Below are 24,273 nucleotides of genomic sequence, written 5' to 3' on the forward strand. Positions count from 1 at the left end.
CTTGGAAGACGTACAAATTACGTTAAAACCTCACTACCGGGCTCTTTGCCGAGATAAATAGCTGCAAGTAGTCGTAAGGGGATCAGGCGACATATTTTTGCTACAGAGGGAGTCGGAAAGACGCTTATTTGAGAATGTGATGGGTTGAAATTTATCAATCAGATTCCTGTCTTTGTTCGCGTCTCACCCTGGTATTGAGACCAGCCTCAATGCTATCCGTCATGTTGTAGATACGGAGAGCTAGCCAGACTTGAATAGAATGTGCTTCTCAGGAGTGTGGGGTACAAATAATTTACTCTCGGCGGCATGTGCCATTGCGAGGATCAGCTCTCTTTAAATGGATGATTTATCGCGCAAATTCAAGATTATTAATTGGCTTGGCTACCTGATAGAAATTAATAGCGCCCTGCCGGCTCGGCGATCTGACTGTTAGAGTGCTGATTAGCCTAAAGTGGTAAGCCCCAACAGAAAAAGAACAAAGCCTGTTATTGGCTCTCCTTTTCCCAGGCGACTAAGAAAGTTGGAATAATTCACCACACAAAGACATAGTCAATTTCGAGGCTCTCTTTATTCGAACCATCTTAAAACAAATTATACACATCGTAAGGGGCCCTTCAGGGCCGCATAAGACCTGACATTGCGATTACCTCCCCTGTAAAATTTCAACCCTGGGTCTAGGGCGGAACTATTTTGTCATGTACAAGCAGCCATAGGGGAGTAGGAATAATTGATACATCGTGCAATAATTGTAACCTTCCGCTAGGAAATAAATTCCTACTCATAGACTATGAAATATTTTCTCTACTGGTAGTGCTGCGTTCTGAGGATTTACATCATTAATATCCTCATTTTCGGAATTAATAAATAAAGCTTTGGAACAGTTTTCCGTTCAATGAAAATACAAAATAGTGATGATACTGCAGACCCCTAATTTGTGTTAATGGATGGTATGAATAGCTGACACACACAGATGGCATTCAGTATCATCTAGTTCCTAGCTCAAAGTTCAACATACAGGTACATCTGACTAGGAAACATTGTTTCAATAATATCATTAACAATAAACTTAATTTCATTTAAATACTATACACTTAAATCATGTTTGTACATTTCAATAGAAATCCACACAGAGGACGTGAAATGTAAATATTTAATATTACATCACGTATATCGCTAATCGGGTCAGAAATATACAACTGTCAATCAAACGTGAGGAAACAACAAAGGCTAAATCTGACATCAATCTTAACTGAAATACATTTTGGTTATGGTCAATGTACAATAGTTTACCCTTTTAAACACGCTAGCAGTGGCCATATGATCCAGATATTGACAAGGTTACATTTCAGAAAGATAAGTTATAGAAGATGTGATTGTTGGAAGACTCTGTCTGATATTGATCACATACGTTCAGTATGTCATCATTCGAGGTTGCCGTTGTAGGAATTGATTGAAATCTACACTAGTTGTCAATATCACATTGGCAAGACACGAGATATTTACGCGCCATTGTAGGTTTGTAAAAAACTCGTTTAAAGAGAACATATACTTCAGCTAAACTGAGTTTTTTTGGTGAAAACGTAACTTGAACGACCTTGGATAAAATACATAGTCATGAAATTAAAATCACAGATTTCAGACTAAAAAGCAATAGTGATATTGATTTATAATCTATATGATAATCTATATGATAATGGTGGAAGTGTATAAGACTTCCTATGAGTAAACAGAACAGAGACATAACAAAAAGATATAAAAGTAAACAAAAGTCCGGCTTATGCTATAAGCTGTCAACACGCTCAGGTGTTTGTGTAGGGGGATTCTAATCTAAATACTTTGCGCCTCGACTAACAGGTTGACATCGATTCATAACTCGTGTTCCAGCGTCACAACACGAATATATATAAACCCTCAGTTTGGGAACAGATTGCACTTTGAATACATATAATTGTTCATAATATGAACAAAATCATTTTCTTCACACACTGATATCATTTGTTTCTTTGCGTTAATCGAGAACGATATAAATCAATGTTATGAAAAACAATTAATTTCAACAATTGGTATTTATTATAATATGTTGTCATAGAATGTGTTTTATTTTGCACAATTTCCACATTCAACATAATAGGCTCACGATTTATCAACCGAAGTCAACCCTTGCGACAGTCGTCAATACTACTAGCCATACAACTGCTGTCGGATGTTAATGTCTCAAGTATAATTTGTCTGCACACTGGCAAGGATTTCAATAATCGACACTACATCACGGTGATTGCAAAATTAAACAAATGATTACCTCTTCAACTTGAGGGAGAATTAATTGATTTCAAGACAAAAGCCGCCCGATATTTAGGCGGTCGCTTGGCAAATGGTGGACAGTTGGACTTGATACCCAATCATAGAATATTTCGATACTAATCCCCGGACAAATGCTTATTGAACCAGGGAAATTATACCCGGTTTGCAACGGTCGTTTTATGATCTGGATTGTTTTCATTGACATAATTCAGTTTGCAGGGATCATTAGAGTCAATTGTTATTCAAATGGTTGTTAACAACAAATCAATTTTTACAAATTTATCAATAGCACTTTGAAAGTGTGCCCATCGTGATCGGATGCATTAATGACATCATTATCGATCAAACATGGCTTCTCCGACTTGTCATTTTTCTCAAACAAAGTCCATACATAAATGTATGAAACGACATACGCATGGTTTAATAACAATACAAGCTGTCGTGCGGTAGGTAGGATGGTAGGTTCATATAACAAACCTCTGTCAGTATGTACTCGTCGAAATGTCATGTCAATGAAAAGTGATGTTTAAACCAAGAAAATATTTTATAAAATTGCAATAACATTCGTTTTAGCGATTTTGGAATATTATTTGACCAACGAAAATATAATCAAACATCAATTTTTGTAACTGAACGAATTAAATATATTGGATATGAGATGTATGGTCGAAATATAATTAATAAGCAAGAATGATATAAGTTTGAATAAAACGAGACTAAACTATTTTCTTGGTTTCATGACATTGTGGTTCTCAGACAGTGTCCATCTTGCTGGGGTCAGTGAAACGATCATTCTGTCCTCAAGTGATAAATCATTGCTGTCTGTTAGAAATCGTGTGGTACAGATAACTTCTTAGCTACAGAATAAATGACTTGACTATGCAAACACCCTTTCCCCAAGCCGGTTGCCGGGTTTAAAGATTTGTTCTTTTCAACAATGTTATCTTGCTCTGGTGCCATGGATTTCCATGGCAGAGGCGATGTGTTCCTGGTCTGTACACCACCCGTAAGAAAGACCAGCCGATTATATACCCTCCAAGCGACTAAAACCGAAACAATTGTTGTATTACAAAATCCGTATGTTCAGACCCAGCTGTTAAAATGCACATATCATAAATAAAAATATATTTTTTCTTGAAAGCGAATTCTATGTTAAATTCAAGATAAATATTACAAATAAATGAGTACGAAACATAGTTTTTATTGTTAGACAACACACCTAACCGCAACCTGCAAGCCGATAGTCATTTTGGAATTCTTTCTATTTTTCCCTTATCCTGATAAATTGCCGTCAGATGAAAACGTCGACTTTCCCTGTCAATGCAAGGTGATGTATAGCTTTCTATTGACATCACAGCTCTATGGCAGAAAAGCGATCTGACTGTTCAATGCAGGGTGGGGTTTTCGGGGAAAGGTCAGTAGGTCAACTTCGTATCCCGACAACCTCTGCGTCACATGGCTTATAGAGCTACCTAACTCAAACCTCCCACGATAATGTTTGTCGTAGGGTTATATGAAATGGGTATTTATAGCAGTTATAACCATATATTTGACTTTATCCTTTGCCAAAGGGCCGGGAGATAGGGTATGGGTGATCCTATGTGGCTACAGCTGAAGGTTAAAGGTCACAGCATCAGTTCGGTGACCGGAAGTTCTATACGAGAGGACATAGCAATATAGATATGTTGGCAAAACATCGTTACTAAGTAACAACGTAGATCAGAGAGCGACCAACTCGTAAATGTCTTCATCATGGGCATATAACTATATAGCGTCATACGCGGCGACCAGCCGCCATCTTGAGATCTATTGCCATGGCAACCGATCCACGCCGTGCCTGAGATCTGACTTCTCATTGGCTAACTTGCAGCACCAGTCACTTCCGGACCACACAGAGTAATTATTAGCACTGGTAGATCTACATCTGGACAGAGGAGTCTGTTGTGTGGCATCTCAACACACGTTTACACCGTTATGATCAAGTGTACTTTCTTCGTAACTGTCATGGCGACTGCCATCAAAATTGTCATCTTCTAAGTCAGAACCTTCCAAGTCTTCCGCCTGTTCTTGCTTCTTCTTGGCTGTAGCCATTTCTGCGGCGTGTTTCTTGCGCCACTTAGTTCGTCTGTTCTGGAACCATACCTTAAAATAAAATAAAATATGTATTAAATTATGCGAATGTTCATCAACTATCATACACACAACCGAAAACGAATATATTACATAAAGTGTGAGTTATAATATAACGTCACCTCGGCAAAATTTCAGCCATACTTTTATAAAAACGAAGTGGTGAAATAGAATGTCCTTCCTGTTAGAGATGTTAAACTGGAAGGTTATTGCCAAATGATTACGATTGAGAAGGATAGGTTAGAAGTTAAACAAATGAGTAGGACTATAAACAGTTTTCAACTAGAACGTGTTATCAAGTGCACATAATCTGTGTCACTAAGTTACGGGATATGCTAACACTGCTATTTCATTAAATTGCACTCAGAATGGTCAATGACCTTTAAAATACATCAGTTATCTCCCCTCGATATATGTCACAGACTTAAGTGAGAGTAAGATGTATCGTATCTTATATAGGCCGTTAGCTGTTGGCAAGACATAAGAAATGACGGTCTTTTATTTGGCGTTAAAACAGATGGGGCGTCTATTACATTTTCATATATGTTGACAGAATGAGACTCCATGGGAAGTTTATAGGCCTTCGTATATATCGCCCGTGTGTGTAAAAGGAATTTAAATGGTCAACACTCAAATCCATCTTACAGAATGACCAAGTACTGTTGGATGTGATCGGATATACCCATTTTAACACCTCTCTGTCCATAAATCCCGCTTATAGCTTCAGCTCGAGAAGCGAATAAAGTTGATAGGGACATAAAACAGGCGCCGGCCTCGAATATTGCCGAATAGTTTTATCTGATCAGGGAGAGCGGTTTTTCGACATGCCGAAAAGCGACTCTATCTTTGAAGAGAGCGACCGGTTTACGGCAGGACGATTCCACGACCAATCGTATGCGGTATAGTAGAATCGTTATAAATCCTTTCAATGTGATATAGCCGATATTAAAAATATAATTTAAACAGCGCCTTGAATATGAAATAGACTTATCCCAACAGGGAAGGGGATTATAGTTTGGTATTCTATTCAAAGCGTTCTGTTATAACTTTTTCCAAAGGGTTTTTCTTCAACCGATGGATGTTTAAAAGGCAGCATCTCATCATGACACTGGCCTAGTCATGTATAAAACAGTTTAATACTTGGCTATCAAAATCCTGCCTTACAAATTGAGTTGCTCGATGCATTATAAATAAATCATTTGCCTCAGTATATGGCGACAATGACGGTTTGTTTGAGAAAGAGGCGCGTGATAGCCCTTTACTTGAGGTTTTGAGGAGATGTGAAGGGTTATCTCTTTAGCCCAGCCCCATAAATTGCAAGTGGATATTTTTGTATATTAGGGCATTGTATGAATTAATCCAAACAACAGCTACAAACCAAGGGAAGTAATCCTGATTTAAGCGTTAAATCAAACGTCCAATGATCTTCTGAAATGAATAGATTGCTTTAATTCGAATCATTTACGCACTGTGCTAATTGTTGATTAAACCCGCTCTTAAAGTAGGTGGTACATTCAATCTGTCAACCCCTTTTGAATTATTTAGATTGTGTTCTTGCCGAGACTCGCATTGAAGAAGAAGTAACCTCGGCACACTGTGTCGACCTGCCTCGACACGAGACGTAATAATATTCTACCAAAATAGTCACCATAGTAGCGATAGCAAGAGATATGAATGGCTACCATTAGAAAACGCTTTCGTAGTTTTTCATCAATGGGCAATAACTGTATGAAGGCCCACCCACTTCCAGTATTAGAAGCCGAAGTTTTGTGATACTGAAGACATAGAACTAAATGAACAGAATATCCCTTTGCAAGAAAAATGAATTATTGACAACGCTTTTGAAAATCCAATCGCTTCACCCGACGTGTTGAACACTGACAAAGCCCAAATGAGCAGTCCATGCTTGACTAAAGTCTTGCTGATCTACAAAACAGGCTATAGTTTGAATGCCTTGCGCTCGTGATAAGACTGTCAATGAACCTAGATGTGAAAGAGCGACTTGACTCTATTGTAAATACCGAACAAAAACTCATATTAATACCAGGTGTTCACAGAGCTACTATCTGAGGATTCTATACCCATACCCGCCATAATACAGCCAGCATTATCAATATTTGATAATTTGTAGTTATGGGCAAGGTACGTATTGAATTACGTTCAGAGGTCGTTAGTTTTACGAGCACAGGAAGAAGAACAACAACATTAAGTCATGGTTTGATTTTAAAATAGGCTATGCGGTGCGCAATAAAATTGTATAGTTCATTGTCAATCATTGGCTTGTTTCGACTAATCGCGCTGTTTGAGCTGTCGCATGAAAGCAGTTGACAAAAAGCTCTAAAACTTCATCTTCAGGATAATAATTATTTAACAATTAAATTTGTAAAGAAATACTCTCAAGGAAAGATCGCGTTTTAATCTGATTATTACTTTTGATATTCTTACAAAATGTTTAACAGGGAATAAAAGCAGTTAAATGTGTAGGCGCGGTCCAGTAAACGGTCGCGTTGGTAGCATACATCAAAGTTGCGATTTCCGTTTGTAAAAGTATAAATATGAGTTGATTAGGGGGAAATCGCGTCTCCATGAGATTGGATACCCAGTTTTCGTTTACGGTTGAATGTAAATTTGGGATTTTATATACTGCCTGAACCTCTCCATGGCTATAGAGTATGTACATTATTACTAGGAATGACGTTTATTGCCATAAGTGTGTGACTCCGTTGGCTAGCTAAACACACACACATATCAGTGCCTGCGCCAGCTTTGATGGCGAACTGCCCCTAGCTTAAACCAGGCCGATTGCACACTCTCGATATCATGAATAGTGACAAATATGAGCTATGGTTAACTATGTACACTATAACGGTAAGTGAGTGAGTTGGGTTTAACGCTGCTTTTAATAGTATAATAATTCACGACGCACATAAACATTAAAACTTACATATGAGAAAATATATTCTTTTATTAATAGCGAAATATTGATTATCAGAATTTGTATTTTCATACATACAGACATGGCAGATTAAAATCATCTTTCATATACAGTATGCATCTAATTGATGTGTTTATACGAGGGCAGTGTACTTAGATAAGATGACATTATTTCTTATAGAAAAACCTGGTGCTGATTTTCAAAGTTTGTTTGTTCGTGAAGGATGGAAACACAGTAAGTGAATTTCAAAGTTCCAACAAAAACACTGAAGTTCTTAAGTACACAAAATAATGTCATTCCCGTTGACATTCTACGCCTCGGTTTCAAATAACGAATCTGCTAAAGCCATAGCTGGGGACAATCTATTTTGTAAATACATGGATAAGAATCGCCCTGTCAAGCACAAACGCTCAAATCATAAACCCGTCTTTTTGACACAGAACCCAGCAGCGGTCGTCAATCCATGTTAAAGGGAGTAACATGTACATAGGGATTACATACGTGAAATAACACGTGGCTATTTTAAACGCTAGCAGTGGGGTTTTCCAAATATTATAGGTTCATCAAGGTCAATCAAATAGCAGGTTGGTTATTTGATAAAAATAATATTGATTGACGAATGTTTCATTTCATTTTTCTTTGTTATCTTGACCTTGTGTGAGTTCAGTGTTAGCTTGATTTAAGCATACGTGGACGCTTCCTTGTCGTTAAGTGTGTTGCGCTTAATGTTGTATATATATATAACAATATTATTTGATAGGAAATGAATGGGTATTTGTTTAGAATTAAGTCAACATGTTGTGATAAAGGGTATGACTGCAGTGAGAAAAGCAATTAATTGTTTCGCTGTGGTTTCTCGCGGGGGGGGGGGGGGGGGATTGCGTTGCATCGAAAACATGTTACGCAGGTAAAAACACGTAATAAAGATGCTAGGATAAGTGACCACGTGAGTAATCTGTTATCTCACACCTCGTGTTGAGCGGGAAAGGACACAGACGAAAGTAATGTATTTTTGTCTGATTCTCAATGAAAACAAAGACCACATCCATTGCAAAGACCAGCGAAATGCCACGAAAGCCACAGCAACAATGGCTACCGGATGTCAGGTGGCAGACAATGCGTATATGACAGTGAACAGAAAAAAAACCAACTGAAAAGATGTCATGAACCTTAAAGGACAAAAAACATACATTGTCTTTACAGATAGGACAAATATGTGCCTCTTGTTGCACTAACGCTTTCCCTACAACTCAGACATACAATGGATGCTTATACAGGAATTTCTGGGAAAATGGACGATCGCTAAAATGTGACAGTCAGGCTTGAAACGATGACAGACACCAAAAAAATCTGGCAAAACATTTAGGTAGGTCCTGGATTGCTTGCGTCGTTCGGTAAAAGATACGCATGTGCGCCTTGGGACGTAATAAGCGAAAACTAAGTGGATTGAAGGAGGGGGGATTTCGTTAACGCACTGTCTCTTTTCGTCTCGTTTACCCTTCGTTAGTTTTAGTTGTTTTCTCAAAGCATCTACAACGATACGGGCTCTTTGACATGCAAGTAATATAGGCTTGTGAGGAAGATGTCACATTTTTGTTGACAATTTATGGAGTATGAGGGCAGGGTGAAGATAAAAACGCACACCACTAAAACCAACACTGGCTGAAGTTTGTTGTAGGATGAAACTCACACTAGGCTAGCTGGCGTAAAAACACCGCATTCTTTTCATTGGCTTTAATTGAGTGTTAAAAATCCTTTTACAAGCTGAAAATTATGCCAGCATAGTGTTAAAGAGAGTTCCAGAAGGATTGTGCAGTCAAAAGGAGTCTTTCTCTCTTGGTGGTACATGAAAACTTGTAAAATACATCAGCGATGTTTAGGAGATGACTTCAGAAGAGAAAATATAGCAGCAATCTTAGGAACAGCTCCAGAACAGTTGCTGTTTGAGTTTTCTAACAATTTCTTTACAGCCCAACCAAAAGGTGTAATAAAACCGCTAGTACCTTACTTGTGTTTTATGAAGTAACACTGTAGCGTATAAACACATTGCGTGTAAAACAATAGCTATAACTGTGGCGAGTGTACGTCAGAGGTGTATCATATACACATGGAACTGCGAGACGTGTGAAATAGACGACACGCCAATCAAAACATTCACCAGCTTTGAAAATATCTCCTTGGTCAGAGAACACAGTAGTCGGTACTAAACCTGTTTCGTTTATCAAATAAGACGCCTCGTAGTTATTATTAGAAATCAGATTTACAATAAATTGCTAGATAAATAGGAACAATTGACATATATATACATGTTTGTTTATTTCAGTGCACGTGCAGCATGCAACATTGTCTAAGCATTATCTTGGTTTGAAACAGCAGTTTGTTTGTTTATAAAGGAAATAAGTATATGAATCGTGGTTCTAGTTTGTTGTTGTGTAAACAAAACAGACATGAATCTCACGGTACAAAAAAGAAATCAACAACAGATACGACCCTTGAGTACATCTCTCTATCACAGCAGTGCAGCCACTTTCGTGGTGGTCCTTCGTGAATTTCACACCGATGACTGCTATTACTAATCTCAATCACGATCTTAGAACTAACAAGCATAACGAACAAATTGTTTCTTTCACTGAAGATGCAAAAAACATGTGCTTGATCGCAGCCCTGAGAGCCATATTTGAGATGTGAACGTGTTTTGGAGTGATGTTATTAGAACTAACAGAATCCCCATAAATCACCCACCTCGATATAAGCCCACCGCTGTAGTGTAAATAACTCACGGTAAAAGCGTGTAAGCGAAAGAACTTAACTCTCCCTATCAGCCACCCCCGGGCTGGCATTATGGGGGTGGGATATGACCCTTAACCCACGGGAGAGACCACACGGGTACACAGTTCCCTTGTATCACCCCATCTCTCATATAACATGACGGAATTATATAATATGTTATTCTTTTTCGAGTTTATGTCTGCTTTTCTCGTTATTAGCGGAGGGTAGGGGCATCAACGAAGAATGTATTAAGTTATCAAGATATTCTGAATTTCGTTTGCTTGTTAAAATAAATAAATATGCTTGCTGTAAGGAGTACAGGCACATGATTTAGGGGGCAACGCGCGGATTAAAAAATCCCGAGAATGGTATAGGAGTTTCCTTGTTTGTTTCGTTTTGACTTTCTCAGTTGAAATAACACGCGTTCAATGCGAGCTGTGTTCTTCGCGTTCCTTGCATGTTGAACAAATATACACAAACTGCACAATTTCACACGTTCATGGAAATGATACAGCACTTGCCTATTGTTTGAAAACACTGGACGCGATTGTATAATTAAGCCTCGAACAAAAACGAAATCTATGAAATCTAGATGTATAGCGTAAAATGTGTACGTGCATCGGCTAGTAATATCTAATTATGAAGTCATTATTTATTTACCAGTATACTGGATAGTTATCCGAATACTATTGAAAGCAAATTATCAATTCTGAATTTGAATGATTGAATGTGTTGCTTCGTTCTTGATGACTGTCGTTACTCTCTGCATTGGTTATATACAGGAGGTATAATGTTGAATTGTGAACTTATGTCGCACATTTGAACTTAAATGAATACTTAAGCCCTTTGAATCATATTTTATACCCACGTGAGTACAAATCAATGAAGTGCAGGTGCTATTAAAGTTAATACAGCGCATTATATATTAATTATGTATGATAAAATGGTAATGAAAATTCACACACTTTGTATTCGGTGTTGAGTTCAATATAGGCGAACACGGTCGGTAACATATTTCTCCTATTAAATGCAGACAAGCTTTAAGGCGGTACCAAAGAAAGGTCGAATGGAATAAAATTCAATGTCATGAACCCGCTACAAAAACGGTGAGGAATCGAAGTACCGTGATCCATTACCCCAACTAATGACTTAAGCGACCAGTCAGATCACGTGATTAAGAAATCGAATTTTTTTCTCACACATAATTGAGGATGCTATTGATATTCGATTAATCTTATTTCTTGTGTTAATACTTGAGAGCAAACATTTAGGAATTAATCATTTAGAATATATAATCATTTTGTAGAATCTTGATGTTGGGGTATCATTTGATGATTATATTATGATAATTCGTTTAAAGCGATCTTTTGTCTTATTGAACCGTTCCTAAAGTGATGTTTTATACCCGGAGACGAAGTTTATCGACGCATTTCATTTTAAGTACTTTCGATCATAACATGTTTGTTCTCAGCGTGTGTCCAAGGTATTCTTTCGTTTATGATGAGGATTTCAATAACGATAACTAAAGAAGGGTAATATTTCTGAGGCTGCACCGTCATTCAATGCCGTGCGAGGGTTCCCATACATTTATCGGGCCTTCCACAAATATTCCCACGTAAATAAACTTGGTCATGTTAAGTAGATTTCCATCGCAATAAATCAAAGAACAAAACAGTTGTCATATCACCGCAGTTCAGAAAAACAATAAGACGTTATGTTTAGATAATCAAAAAATACCGCTGCCGCACTTTCTCGCCCTGTGGTCTGAATTATAGTATGTGAAAATCAGTAAACCTTTTGTTATTATTATTTAAAGAGATTCAGAAGGTTATTGTCTTAACATGTTCCACCATCAAAGAAAATAAGATTATTTAAAATCTAGATATGGAGTCACTAGATTTGTCACTTATAAAGCAACTGTGTTATAGCCTCTTTAATGGGTTTCGTTAAGCAGAATATTCGGGTAGGATAGTGCTTACGTTCTCAGGACATTTCTCCATGCATTGTTATATTGTACTTGTTCCTTTGCGAGATGTGATCACATTATTTATGTTACGAGAAGTTTGCCTCCAGGCTAACGAGATGTCCTATTTAAAAGCCATTTCCCATCACACTAAATAATTAAAGTGTTAGGGCTGGTGCAAATAGATCACATTACGACTTTATTCAATCAGGAGATGCTGACAATTTTATTTATTATTAATATTTGAATTGTTAATATTTTATGATCAAAAGTACTAGACTTAATAAAGGAATTTCCAAGAGAATACCACATTTCACCCAAAGCAGTTCCTTGTTTGTCACGTGCATCAGAGATGTCTAAACGATGTCGATTTCGGCACGAGCGACCAAAGGGTTGACAGCTGATCTGAAATCGACATCCGCACGAGCGCACGCGCTTGTCAATTGCTGTTCAATGCAGCGTGAAAGGAGTGAAAAACTTGACGGAATTAAACTTTATCACACAGAAAATGAAATTAATATAAAAGCGAAATAAAATTTCATTAACTAGTATTGGATACGATGAGAAAAGACCGCTGCCGTGCTAAGAGAATCGTTGGCCGTCGAAATACCGAGGACTGATGACTTTCCTTCTTGCGCTTCAGGAAATAATTTTTCCGTGTGAATAGTCCTCCTTAACTGAGACATGATCACTATTGCATGTAGGGATGCATACTCCCCCAATAACTCGCAATTTCATTTTCGCTCACCATTGTGTCCGAGCTGCACGGGCAAAGACATCCCTGCACGTGAAAGGCGTGAACAAAGGCTACGTCACCGCGTTTGACAAATTCGCTATGGGATGTTTCAGGCTCAGAGCCTCCTTATGTGAGGGCTAATGTTTTATCATCGAATTTAGCAAACATCGAAGAATTGTTATACTGCAGGGTCGCTTAGGGGAAAGTTCAATATCATAAGAATTCCACCCTGATGTGCTTCTTTATATCGCTTGGTTTCAGGTTGAAATTTTAATCCTTGACCGTTTCTGGATGACATTCGCTCATTCGTGACAGAATGGGTTAATTTGACGGAATTACAGAAACATTAGAATGACAAGAACTTCTGTGTGCCAATCTTTATTCATATCAGTATTCTTATTTCGCTGGTACTGTGATTGTAACAGCGACAATATCCTGTCACATTTAACACTGTAATTACATAAACAGATGTGGGTATTAATTCTTTGTTTATTTCACTTGAAATTCCGACCCCTCGTCTTTCACATATAATTAATTCATGACGGTTCATGAAATGAAATGAAAACATTACCATATGTACATGTATTTAATGACGCAAAAGGGGCATAAGTTTATCCGTTCGGTTCTGCAACATATTAACCCTATTGCAGAATATTTACTTGCGCCGTCTTTGTTATAAATTCATTTGAAATTACACCTGCAAATAACAGCGTTTCGAGCCAGTTTGTTGTGCTAACTTGCTGTTTACAAACGTTATCGACAATCTCCGGGTGTAATTGACATGATCAATGAGTTAAAGCTTCAGGTGTGTTCCGACACCTGTAGTGATGATCGCCGTCAACTTACCTTGCTAATCATATCATCAATAACACTCTATTGTCAGGGAACAGGTAAGGCGTTTAAAGTCACAGATTAGCGGCATTAATTGACTAAAGGTAGGATCGGCTCGGTTTAGAGAACATTGATACAACTACAAAGATTCGAGATAAAGAAATTAATGTGATAAGTAGAAGCGGCGAGATCAAAGCGAATAAATGAAAAAGAGCAACAATGGACAACTAAACAGGTAAATAGATTACAGCTTCGCCTTGAACGTAAATAGCTTGAAGTGTTCAACAGGAGAAGTCATTTTTGTCCCCTTTGAAGGTCCCTACTTTTGACGAATGTGTAAGGTAATATTGCATGGTGTTTGCAAGATAGATACAGCGTACCATTCACTAAGTATCGTAAATGGTCCCGAACTTGCGTGTGATAATTACCCATTCCTTATACGTATTATTGCACAATAATTGTATGAAGTATCGTCGATACAGTCTTATTTACTAAGAAATGCATCAAACGAAGATGCCGACTAAGACAGAATGGTGAATTTGTTTTGAAAATAATTCGTTATTCCCTCATCCAGAAACTATTTCACAAACTATGTTATCATTTGAAGTTGTGAGGTTGACGGATCTTTAATATCAATGGAGTCTTCGGAGGTCCTCGTGTTCCAGCCATCCCCCTTGGCGAAGCTGCTTTGAACTAGGAAAGAATGAGTTTATTTATACTAGAAATTCAACTATAGGAGATTGAGATGAGGTTCTAGCTACAAAACGATCCTTTCCCTGTAATTAGAACCACTCGTTCTTAAATATCCCTGGAGAGAAGGCATATCGCGTCAATTACCTTTTGTATATTTGTATCAAAAGGCTTGATTTTTCTCTGATTCTTTGAGCAGAAGGCAACATATTTCTTTGGGGCATATTTCTTTATTTTTACAGACTGCTGCAATTTATATGAGAAATTATTTCTTAAATACCATGTATGTGGAAACATTTTCCATAGCTTTGAAATAAAACAGCAGTTCCGTGTGATTTCTTATTGATGTACATTGCAGTTTATTACCAGAAAATCCAGTTTATCTTTTGTTGCACGTGCTGCATGTGACGACGTGTCGCTTGTATTTGTTTAAAAAATGTTACCATTGAAAAGATACTGTGTTTATATGAACCGTTTTTTTCTGTTTAAATACCCCCAAAACCCAAGACAATCGCCAAATTGTACAATTTCCGCATTTGCTGATATCCTTTCGGACCAGGCATAAGTTGATAAAAATCTACGCGTCTGTCAAAGTGACATCACGCGAGTCGTTCGTAATCCACATTCCAAGTGTGCACTTCCGTTTCTATTCAGACTTCGAAGTCAACAGCGCACCCACCGCTGTGTGTATAAGTCTTTGTGATGAGGTTTATTACACTTGTAGTGAAATGATTACATGATCAAACGGATAAACTTTGATTTGTTTACGTTTATATCAACGAAATATGTGAGCGGATATACCACGGTTTGGCATAAATTGATACGATCTGATCAAAGTTGCCCAAACAGTTGCTATTAAGCGACTTGTATATTTCATAAACCCCATGTCATTCATAGTGGAGGTTGATACAAACTAGATTAAGATATCGTCAAACAAGCGCAGATACTTGAAGTTTCAAAAGGCATTATAGACTGTTTAAAAATTCACAAGTGTCAATTTCAAAGAGTGAATTTTATTAATAAAAAAAATGAGCCCTGAAATAGACTGACAAGCTTTTTCCACTTGGCTGCTTTAGCATCTCCAAGTTGAAGGCATCATGGGAGTTATTATGGAGTGGACATCCACATTTCCCATCAACCCCCTCCAAAGATGATAGCTGTTTACGCTAAGTTAACATGTCCCCCTTTCATCTGTAATGGCGCGAAATGATGACACAGGCACAGGGCAAATGTATCGTAATGCAGAGAGAAGTCATTAAATAGAGGCCACGCTGTGCCTTTCTGAAAAGTCAACTACCTTTTTTTGTGATGGTGTCCCTCGAGTCGAGATCTCAGTGGGATCTCGCGAAGCGCAGCGGGATCTCGCGATGTGAGAACCGACTGGGCGAATTGTCAGCCGACTACCAAAGGAATAGGATTACAGTCTGAAGCGCTCCCCTCCGCCACCCGAGCTCAATTTCAATAGAGATATTAACTCGATAGATCTCCCGTGGCGCAGCCGTTATAGAAGCCCTACTCATTTATGCGAAATATACACGTTTTAAACACGCCGGCTTTGGTCATGAAGTTTCTAAAAAAGGGGAAATATATCGCGACACAGCTCGGTTTGCATAATCCCAATAGACTGATATTTTCCTCATAATAGTAGATTAAATCTCATTAGGATAATTATGCTTTATGTGACATAAAGTGACACTGGTGTAATGAACTGGAATTTACCATAAACGGGTATAAATAAACGTTTTGAAAGATTAAAAACCTAGTCGAGGCTTATAGTGATTTACCATCTCTGAATAATTGCTCATCGTGTGATGTAAATGCTTTTTTGATTACTGGTTTGTGAAATGTTAATATAATCAGCTGTTGCTGCAAACCCATACATGATTCACTGTCATAGACGCCCGAGATGGTTTTAGTAAGTAGTGTGTATATTATCCTTATCCCACGACACAATGCTAATGGGGACGCCAAGAAGTTTCATCAAAGTTACACATTTTAACATCATAAACGAATAGCTGTTCATGTAACAAGACACTGGAAATGTATGCACATATTTGCCATCATTACGCTGTCGGGTCCACGGTTTTGTTGGAAGCGGTCTGTGAGAGTAATGCGTCTGACCATTCTGAAGTACGCGCCATATGACACTTTCTGAGGGTTTCCCAAACCACAAAGAACCCACAATGTATATATTTATCATAATCCACTGGTACCAAACCGAACTGACAGGCTTATTCAAGACAGATATGAACAGATCGGGCACATGGGCCTAATATGATTGACAAGGTATTCAGTAGAGGGTTAGACCGACTGTTCACGAACCCTGCTTCGAACAGTTCCACCACCATCACTTGTCAGAAGATTCTGAAGAAGGTGACCGAAGCTCATTGGGACAAGCCAACACCGGAATTGAGCCATCAAAACTATGGTCTAAACAGACATGAGCTTGATTGACAAACCGCCTGGGGGCACACAACGGCCAATTAACACCCCCAAAGCAATAATCGGAAACAAATTAGATACACGGATTGCCCGAGTGGCTACTATATCTTATTGATAAGCCTGTGGACTAAAATGTTGTTTGCAAAGAAATACAATTTTATTGATTTATACAATTATTTATTTAAATTATATATTTATTTATGTATCATGTTTATGTGTTATGCACTTGATTGTTATTATTTCATAATTTGATTTATTTATTTAATAAACTTTAAATCTATTCAATAAAATTTGAAACCATGTTTCTATTGAAGTCATTGGACAAATGCGCACCTGCGAATATAATCAATGATTCGCGTACTACCACAACAAAGTTACCCTTGCCTGAAATCGCTGGCCGCTTTGTAAACATGCACAGCAATCGAAATTGACAAACTGTATACAGTGTTGTTGATTATATGCCTAATTCATCGACAAACATGTCAATAAAGATCAAAGATCTGTCACAATGTAATTCGATAGTACACCCACTTGGCCATATCACAAACATAGATTGCGGATGGTGGCGGATAAACCGATATGTTTTTTCAACAAATAAATTAAGCAAAATGATATGGACACGATCGGATTTCTTAACTGAAATCCGTTTCAAGTGCAATCGTCACCAGACGGTTTGGTTGCCTTACGCCTCATTTGTCGGACGACATTTGGCGGATTAACTTTAATTGTTTCGTCTTCGGCCTCATGATTTCGCGGCTATCAGTCACCTCCGACTGTCAGCGATAATAACAGCTTATGTCGCCCACTGGCAAGCAGGGAAACATTTTACATGAGTTTTATTGTTTTAGATTTAAATTTGTATTCATTGTTTTCCGTAATTAACAATTCGTATGGGATTAAATATGATCACTTATTATTATAGAAAAGAATATGAATTCACATTTTGTTACATTAAGTTTTGACTGCCATTGTTGGAGAGTTGCCCTGTGATTAGGAATTAGATCGCCTCTGTATTTAGTATTTTCCCTTGCAAATTGAACATGGTCTACTGGATATGTTGTTATATTTATATGTTTTCAATCCTTATTTTTGGTTATTGATGCGCCATGGGTTTAATCCAATCTAAACAAAATGTCAATGCAATTGTTATTTAAGTTCTAAACTCAGAAATAAAGATCTCAGAAATAAATTCAAGAGTAAAAATTCGTTTCGCTTGCTTACAAGGAAAGAAAAATAGTTTATTGATGCTAAGTGTTAGAAAGGAGAGATGCAGAAAGAATAACTAAAAAAATAAAAATAAACCAGAAGTGTAAACAAATTTCACTCACCTTAACTTGACTCTCTGACATTCCCAATGCATACGCTAGCCTCGCCCGTTCAGGTCCCGCCAAATATTTGGTTTGTTCAAAAGTTTTTTCAAGTGCAAAGATTTGTTGTCCAGAAAAGGTTGGTCTTGTATGCTTCTTCTTTCCATCCTTGTCGACAATTACATTGGATGAGTTGGCTGTAAAACGTGCACAGGAGCCTTCGTGGGGAACGAAAAAAAGGCGGGTTAGGACAAATGACGAAGTGGTAAATTAATGAACAAGACATGGGAAATGAAATATTGGGGCGGCGTTATATGAATGCCACCACATCAGTCAAATGTATCGCAAAGAAGGCAATGTAAAACATGAAAAGTTCAATAAAATATGAAATATAGTCCTCTCTTTGCAACAATTTGCTGACGTGTGTATTTTGAAAATTGTTTGCTACTTATAACTTCTAATTTTAGGTTATTACATAAATGATACCCTTGTGTCGGGATCATACAGTGTATGTAGCAAGATTAAAATATAATACTTGTTTATGAACATAACATGTGCCTATTTTAATTTTAACAGATGTAAGAGCGACTACTTGTGTATATAGTGTTCGTGTTAGTCCATAGATTAAGACACTGGGGAAGAGAGTAAATGTATTTTAATGTTTAAAATATTTCTTTTCACTTTCTCCTCAAGAAGCTGTTGAGGGTTTGAAATGAATGAACAGTAGATTGGAATCTGTATTTCGGATATGTTATATTCAATAGACAACATCTGATTCATTCAAAACAGTAATTCAAAATTTGTATAAGCTGTACATAACCGTGAAATTGCAATATAACCTTATCTTGAGATCTGCATCGTTTTTTATCCCACCACCACGCGTCTGTAGCGAAAGGAACATAAGGATATGTACATCTCTGGTGCGTTTGCCGGGGGCCAATTTTGTACCTTAATTTGGAACATGTGTGGACAATGTGAAGTTGTCATGTTCACTGGGCCCCGAAATCCCTTTCTGCTATATACAAGGACGTTACATTGCACGAACACATCCGCTATGGATACCACATGCTATGAACAAGCTGAAATGTACAACCGTGTCGATTGCTATCACTCCGGTTTCTAACAATTAGCGGGTGTCATCTTTAACCAGTTAATTGCGTGATACGAAGACTATTCCCCCTCCCCCACCCCCTCCTCTCTGATTTTAGTCCTGTCATCATTTAGGATATTATCGATATCTTGTTATTGGGCATCGATTGCGTGCACCATATAATCGGGTTACTGTCAAAATCAGAGCGGACTGATGTCGGCAGCTGTCAATCAAGATTATTTTGCCTACGTTCCATCATTTGTCACGTGCGTTGTTAGCGTTTGTTTTGAAAAAAATATTGCAATATTCGCCATGTATTTTTCTCTATCGGTGTTTAATGGTATTTAAATCCCTAACTCCCAAGGAATTTTGTTTAATTGTTAATTCCGTTTTTCTACAGTATTTAAACAAATCAAATTCGTGGTTTATTTCGAAAGAAAGTCTAGTACACGAAAACAACACTCATCTCCTGATTAGAATGTCAGTGAAATGTACATGATTATTCTTTTAAAATATTCAACTTGTATTTTATCCAATTACTTATCTATGGCTGTAATGTACTTAGTGATCAGAATTAGAGTGTTATCTATTGACTGGTGTTATCTATGAAGAATAGATGTGTTCGACAATCCACACCTGCAACTTATTCTAATATATTCTATATATAAAATATTATAAACCTTATTATTATTATTATTATTATTATTAACATTAATATAAAGACACAAAACCAACTATTTTTATAGTTAATGGAATGACTGTAACCTGTATCGTGAATGACTGCATTGACGAGTATATTATACAGTATTTTAATGTAGGAGTAGAAATAGAAAGCCGTATGTCCAGAAAAGAATTTAAGATTATTTAATCAGAATGTATCAATGATAGAAGTACATATGTTTCTTCCCAAGATCAGTTACCCTACAAACCCTTTTCCATTGCGAGAATGCTACCAACATAAGTTCAAAATGTGTGAACACTTACCCCCTTTTCTTGGGAGGGGATATACATAAAAAATATACAATGATGGCCCAACCCCCTACGGCCAGATAACGTTACACGGCAACCACACAAGCACCGCACCCAAAAAACATTAAAAAGTTTTCAAAAAAACCTCCCGGTTGGTATACAGAGACCCCCAGCATTGCGCGTTCGAGCAGAAATGCATGGTTAGATATCGAAAGAGCTAAGTACTTTAAATGAGATAACAAGGCTGTTATTTTGTCATTAGGTAATTAGGATGTGACATATATATTTTCCGGTCAGTTTTTAAGTGCTTAAACAAAACGCTAACCAGGTGGTAGATCTACCATACAGAATGGTATATACATTTGTGATAAGTGTTTTAACATCACTAAATGCACAGACCTGTTTTGAAAATAAGGCATCATGATTTTAACAGGATAATGGTCCAGCATGGGATATGATGATATGTTAATTGTACTCGATCTGTTGTTTAAATTATTTATTTAACCTCCTATTATTCACACAGGCATATTGAAATGTGATTTCGCCACACTTAAGTATATTATAATTGTTCTTTAGGAAAAATGATTATTTAAAATGACGAAAACTTTTGTTGAGAAAAAGAATACAGGCACAAGATGATATTAGCGCCTTGGGACGTCCCGGTAGGGAGTGTAACATTGATGACATAGTTAACGTCTAATGTAAGTCGATTTGTTACAGGATAGATGTAGCAAGAGCACGGCGTTTTATTCATCACTTCAATACTATTTAACAAATTTATTTTATTCACATAAGAACCTATCGCTTATCTTTGAAGAAGTGAAAAAGTACATTTTTTAATTATTTAGGATAGATTGGCTACACACATTCAGTGTACAGTTACTCAGTCCTTTAATCATGAGGTAAGGACAGTATTATTGAAAAAATATTTTAAAAAATAACATTAAGAATTAAATCTAATTCAACCACACGTTCCTGGTACTTTACAGTTAGATTGGATATGTGTCTCTTATTACAGTTATAATAACCTAAAAAAAACAGAAACACATAATTCAATAGAGAATTTAAATCAACTCGAAAAGTCATAAAAGAGAGTTAACTTTTCATCTGTACGTTCTTTTCAAAAGCTGAGGAGTTTAGAAGGTGCAGTTACGACAAAAATGTTACCCACATGACTGCGTTCAAGCAAGATAACTTTTTTTATGAACATATCTGAGCCCCTTTCATATTTACCTGGCGACGGTCTCCAAGGCTGCGGAAGCACACCCGGCCAGTAGATTGGTTGTCTACCTGGCAATTCTGCGATTTTTGGAAACCGTACTTGTGGGCTAAGGTACATCTGTGGATTAATCCGGGGTATTCCGAGTGGATTGCCTGGCAAGGGACGGCTTAGAATGTCATTAATCCCATGTGGTGTTGAGTTCGCAGCCAAATGCTTGAACGCATTTTGTTGATAGTCTGTTAACTGTTGTGATGAAGGGAACTTCATCTCGGTTAAATTATGTAACGCCGCTAAAGGGGGACTGCTTAGGACGAAGGAATTCTGTCTCGAGGTGTCCATAGAACCGCTCATGTTTAGAATTGATGCCATTGAGGGGTTTGAGGTTGGGTACCCGTTCCCCGACACATCGTTGGCACAGTAGTCCAACATGTTGGCATCGAATGACTTGTCTTCCGTCACCTTGGATGTTTACGCTCACAGAAAATGAAGGTAAGTATGTGTTCGCTCGGCGATAGTACGTCGTCGTTTGAGAAATGTACACGTCTCTGACAGTTCTAACTCGGGCCGACTTACACACTGATCTGTCAATCACTGGGACCTGTAATTCATAACACCTTGTACCGCCGGAGGCGAGTCCTGTCGTGCGTATCGTGCGTTCTGATTGGTTGAGGGGCGGGGCTTATTCGAACTGTCTGCTGGTTTAGGTAAGGTGTTATTGGCTGAGGGATTTGAGGATAAGAAAATGATTAGGCGTTGTGTTTGAGGTTTGCTATAGCAGCGTGACGGCGCTGGCTTCAGCTACACGTGTTGGTCGTTTAAGATCGAACAAACAAAATTCTACAACATGTTGTGAAGATAAGATCCAATTTCCTAATCACTTTTCGCATCTAAAGTGGAACGGCAGATCTGTTCCGTATTGCTTAGTAATTTTGCCAGAGGGTTGGAAATTGTGTTAAAACGAAACTCCGAATAGAAAAATGTCAAATTTGAACGAAAATCTTTTAACAAACGAGAAGAAAATTGATAGGGGTCAAAATTCGTTAAAACCGCACAATCGTATTAAAATTTGTCCCAATTGTATGATATTTACTCAACACAACGCACAAACAATTAACCCAATCGTGTTGTAATAATTCCTGTATTAATCCTTTATTACATATTTCTATCACCAGAAGTTCTAAACACAGCCTGGCCGATGACACCGGAGTTGCTATGGCTACACTTAAAGCGTTTAAAATGGCTACCTCGCTCGAAAGCCAGATCCTGGTGTTATTCAAATGACATAAAATCCCTTATCTGAAGGACCCGCCTTTCAAATATCACACATGACTCGTGTCAGTGAAAATAAATGACTGAAATGTCGCATATACCCAGTTTGTACCATTCAGTTTATCAGTGATCAGTTATCACCCTCTCAAGGGGAAAGTGTTATGTTTTACACTCCCGAGTTTGAGTTGGGTCGGGTTCAATAAGGGATTTTACCCAGGTAATTTCTTCATGTGACATTCTGGTGACAAAGTTGTAAAGTATTGATTTTTTCGGTGTTACCCTTTTTACAAAATTAATTACTTTTTCGTTCTTTCTCTCACAACCTTTTGATTAAGTTGTGTTTTATATTCTTCACGGGCTGCCACGCTCTGCGCATAAAATGTCTTTAATTATGCAAATTCTTTTCGATTTCCATGGTGGCGTTTCGGAGCCTACAAGGAGATATGTGTCAAGTTTATTGTTAACATCTTTCATTAAATCTTTTTTCGTTACAGTTATGATTATTCTGTAGTTAAATTCAAATTTAAATAAAAGTAAGCTTTTAGGATATTGTTTCGAAGTGGCGGCGGATATTATAATGTGTGTTTTTGTTGCTTGAAACGGTAAGTGTTCTTTTGATGCCCGTTTACACACAATTCGCCTCTTTAATGGTGTCTCATTAACATATGAATATTAGTTTAAAATCAAATATTTAATTTTAAATACTATTTTAATAATATTCATCATATCTAGTCTTGCTGTCAAATATGCATGTGTTTGTTGTGAGTTGAGATGGAGGTCAATTCATGACACGTGTTGTGTTGACACAGATCTCTATGACAGTCATACGACCAATACCACTTCAACGGATATTATGCTCCCTACTTCAACTAAGAATAATACAGGAAAATATTACATAGTCAGTGTGATCAGTTGCATGTAGTATATATGCATACAACACTATGAAGTATAATAGGTGATTAATACAATGCATATGCATGCATATTATAAAAATATATTTATGTAGACACATTATGAAAACACCCTTAATAATCTGCCGGGCAAAGTATACACCGGTGTTTGACAGTGGCTGATTTGAAAAACATAAGACGTGGTTATTTGATGGTGACGTGTTTGATAGTTATGTTTTGGACCTTAAGTTTGCAGTGTTTCTCTCACCATTTTAGCCTGGCAATATTTTGTTAAATTTTTAATAATTTTTTAGTTTTAGTCAAATCCAATGTTTAAGTGTATACTTTCTTTTGCCCGGCAGTTTAATAAAATATATGTTAGGTAAATTATCAATTTTTATATGATAACTTGTCTGCTTCAAAGCAATATTGATTAAGTAATAACGACAAAAGAACCTGTTTCAGTTTTGAAATTCACAAAATGTTGATATTTTGTAATATTTGTAAGCTGTTAATCCAAGTATTTATCTATCTTGTCATGTCTAGCGGTGTATACATAAACCCTGTTTGATAATGTGGTGGTATTATCATGAATTACTTTTCGGTATACCCAGGAGATTATCTATCTGATAGCTGTTGTTGATGTAAACACGTGTGTTATCAAACTGAAACGTTTATTCGAATAATTTAAACCCTTTTCTGGATATAACACAACATGGTTAAAGTCAA

The 24,273-nt window shown here is 37.3% G+C and overlaps 1 protein-coding gene across 1 annotated transcript; it reads right to left on the reverse strand.

Moving 5' to 3' along the window:
* Positions 1–549: 549 nt before the first annotated feature.
* On the reverse strand, positions 550–21,948 carry LOC139452548 (homeobox protein Nkx-6.2-like). Its single transcript, XM_071234063.1, has 3 exons — positions 21,397–21,948; positions 18,126–18,322; positions 550–4,443 (listed from the first exon to the last, which is right to left on the reverse strand). Exons 1-3 carry the CDS (start codon positions 21,812–21,814, stop codon positions 4,255–4,257), a joined length of 804 nt encoding a protein of 267 aa, XP_071090164.1. The 5' UTR covers positions 21,815–21,948; the 3' UTR covers positions 550–4,254.
* Positions 21,949–24,273: the final 2,325 nt, after the last annotated feature.

The sequence above is a fragment of the Haliotis cracherodii genome, unplaced genomic scaffold, assembly GCF_022045235.1.
Source record: "Haliotis cracherodii isolate W230 unplaced genomic scaffold, xgHalCrac1.p SCAF_9, whole genome shotgun sequence".
Classification (NCBI taxonomy): Eukaryota; Metazoa; Mollusca; class Gastropoda; order Lepetellida; family Haliotidae; genus Haliotis; species Haliotis cracherodii.

Coding starts and splice junctions, on each gene's coding strand:
- LOC139452548 (XM_071234063.1), bottom strand. CDS start 21,814: ATGTTGGACTACTGTGCCAACGATGTGTCGGGGAACGGGTACCCAACC. Junction 18,323..21,396: donor GCCTTGGAGACCGTCGCCAG/GTAAATATGAAA, acceptor TTCCCCACGAAG/GCTCCTGTGCACGTTTTACA. Junction 4,444..18,125: donor TGTCAGAGAGTCAAGTTAAG/GTGAGTGAAATT, acceptor TTTTATTTTAAG/GTATGGTTCCAGAACAGACG.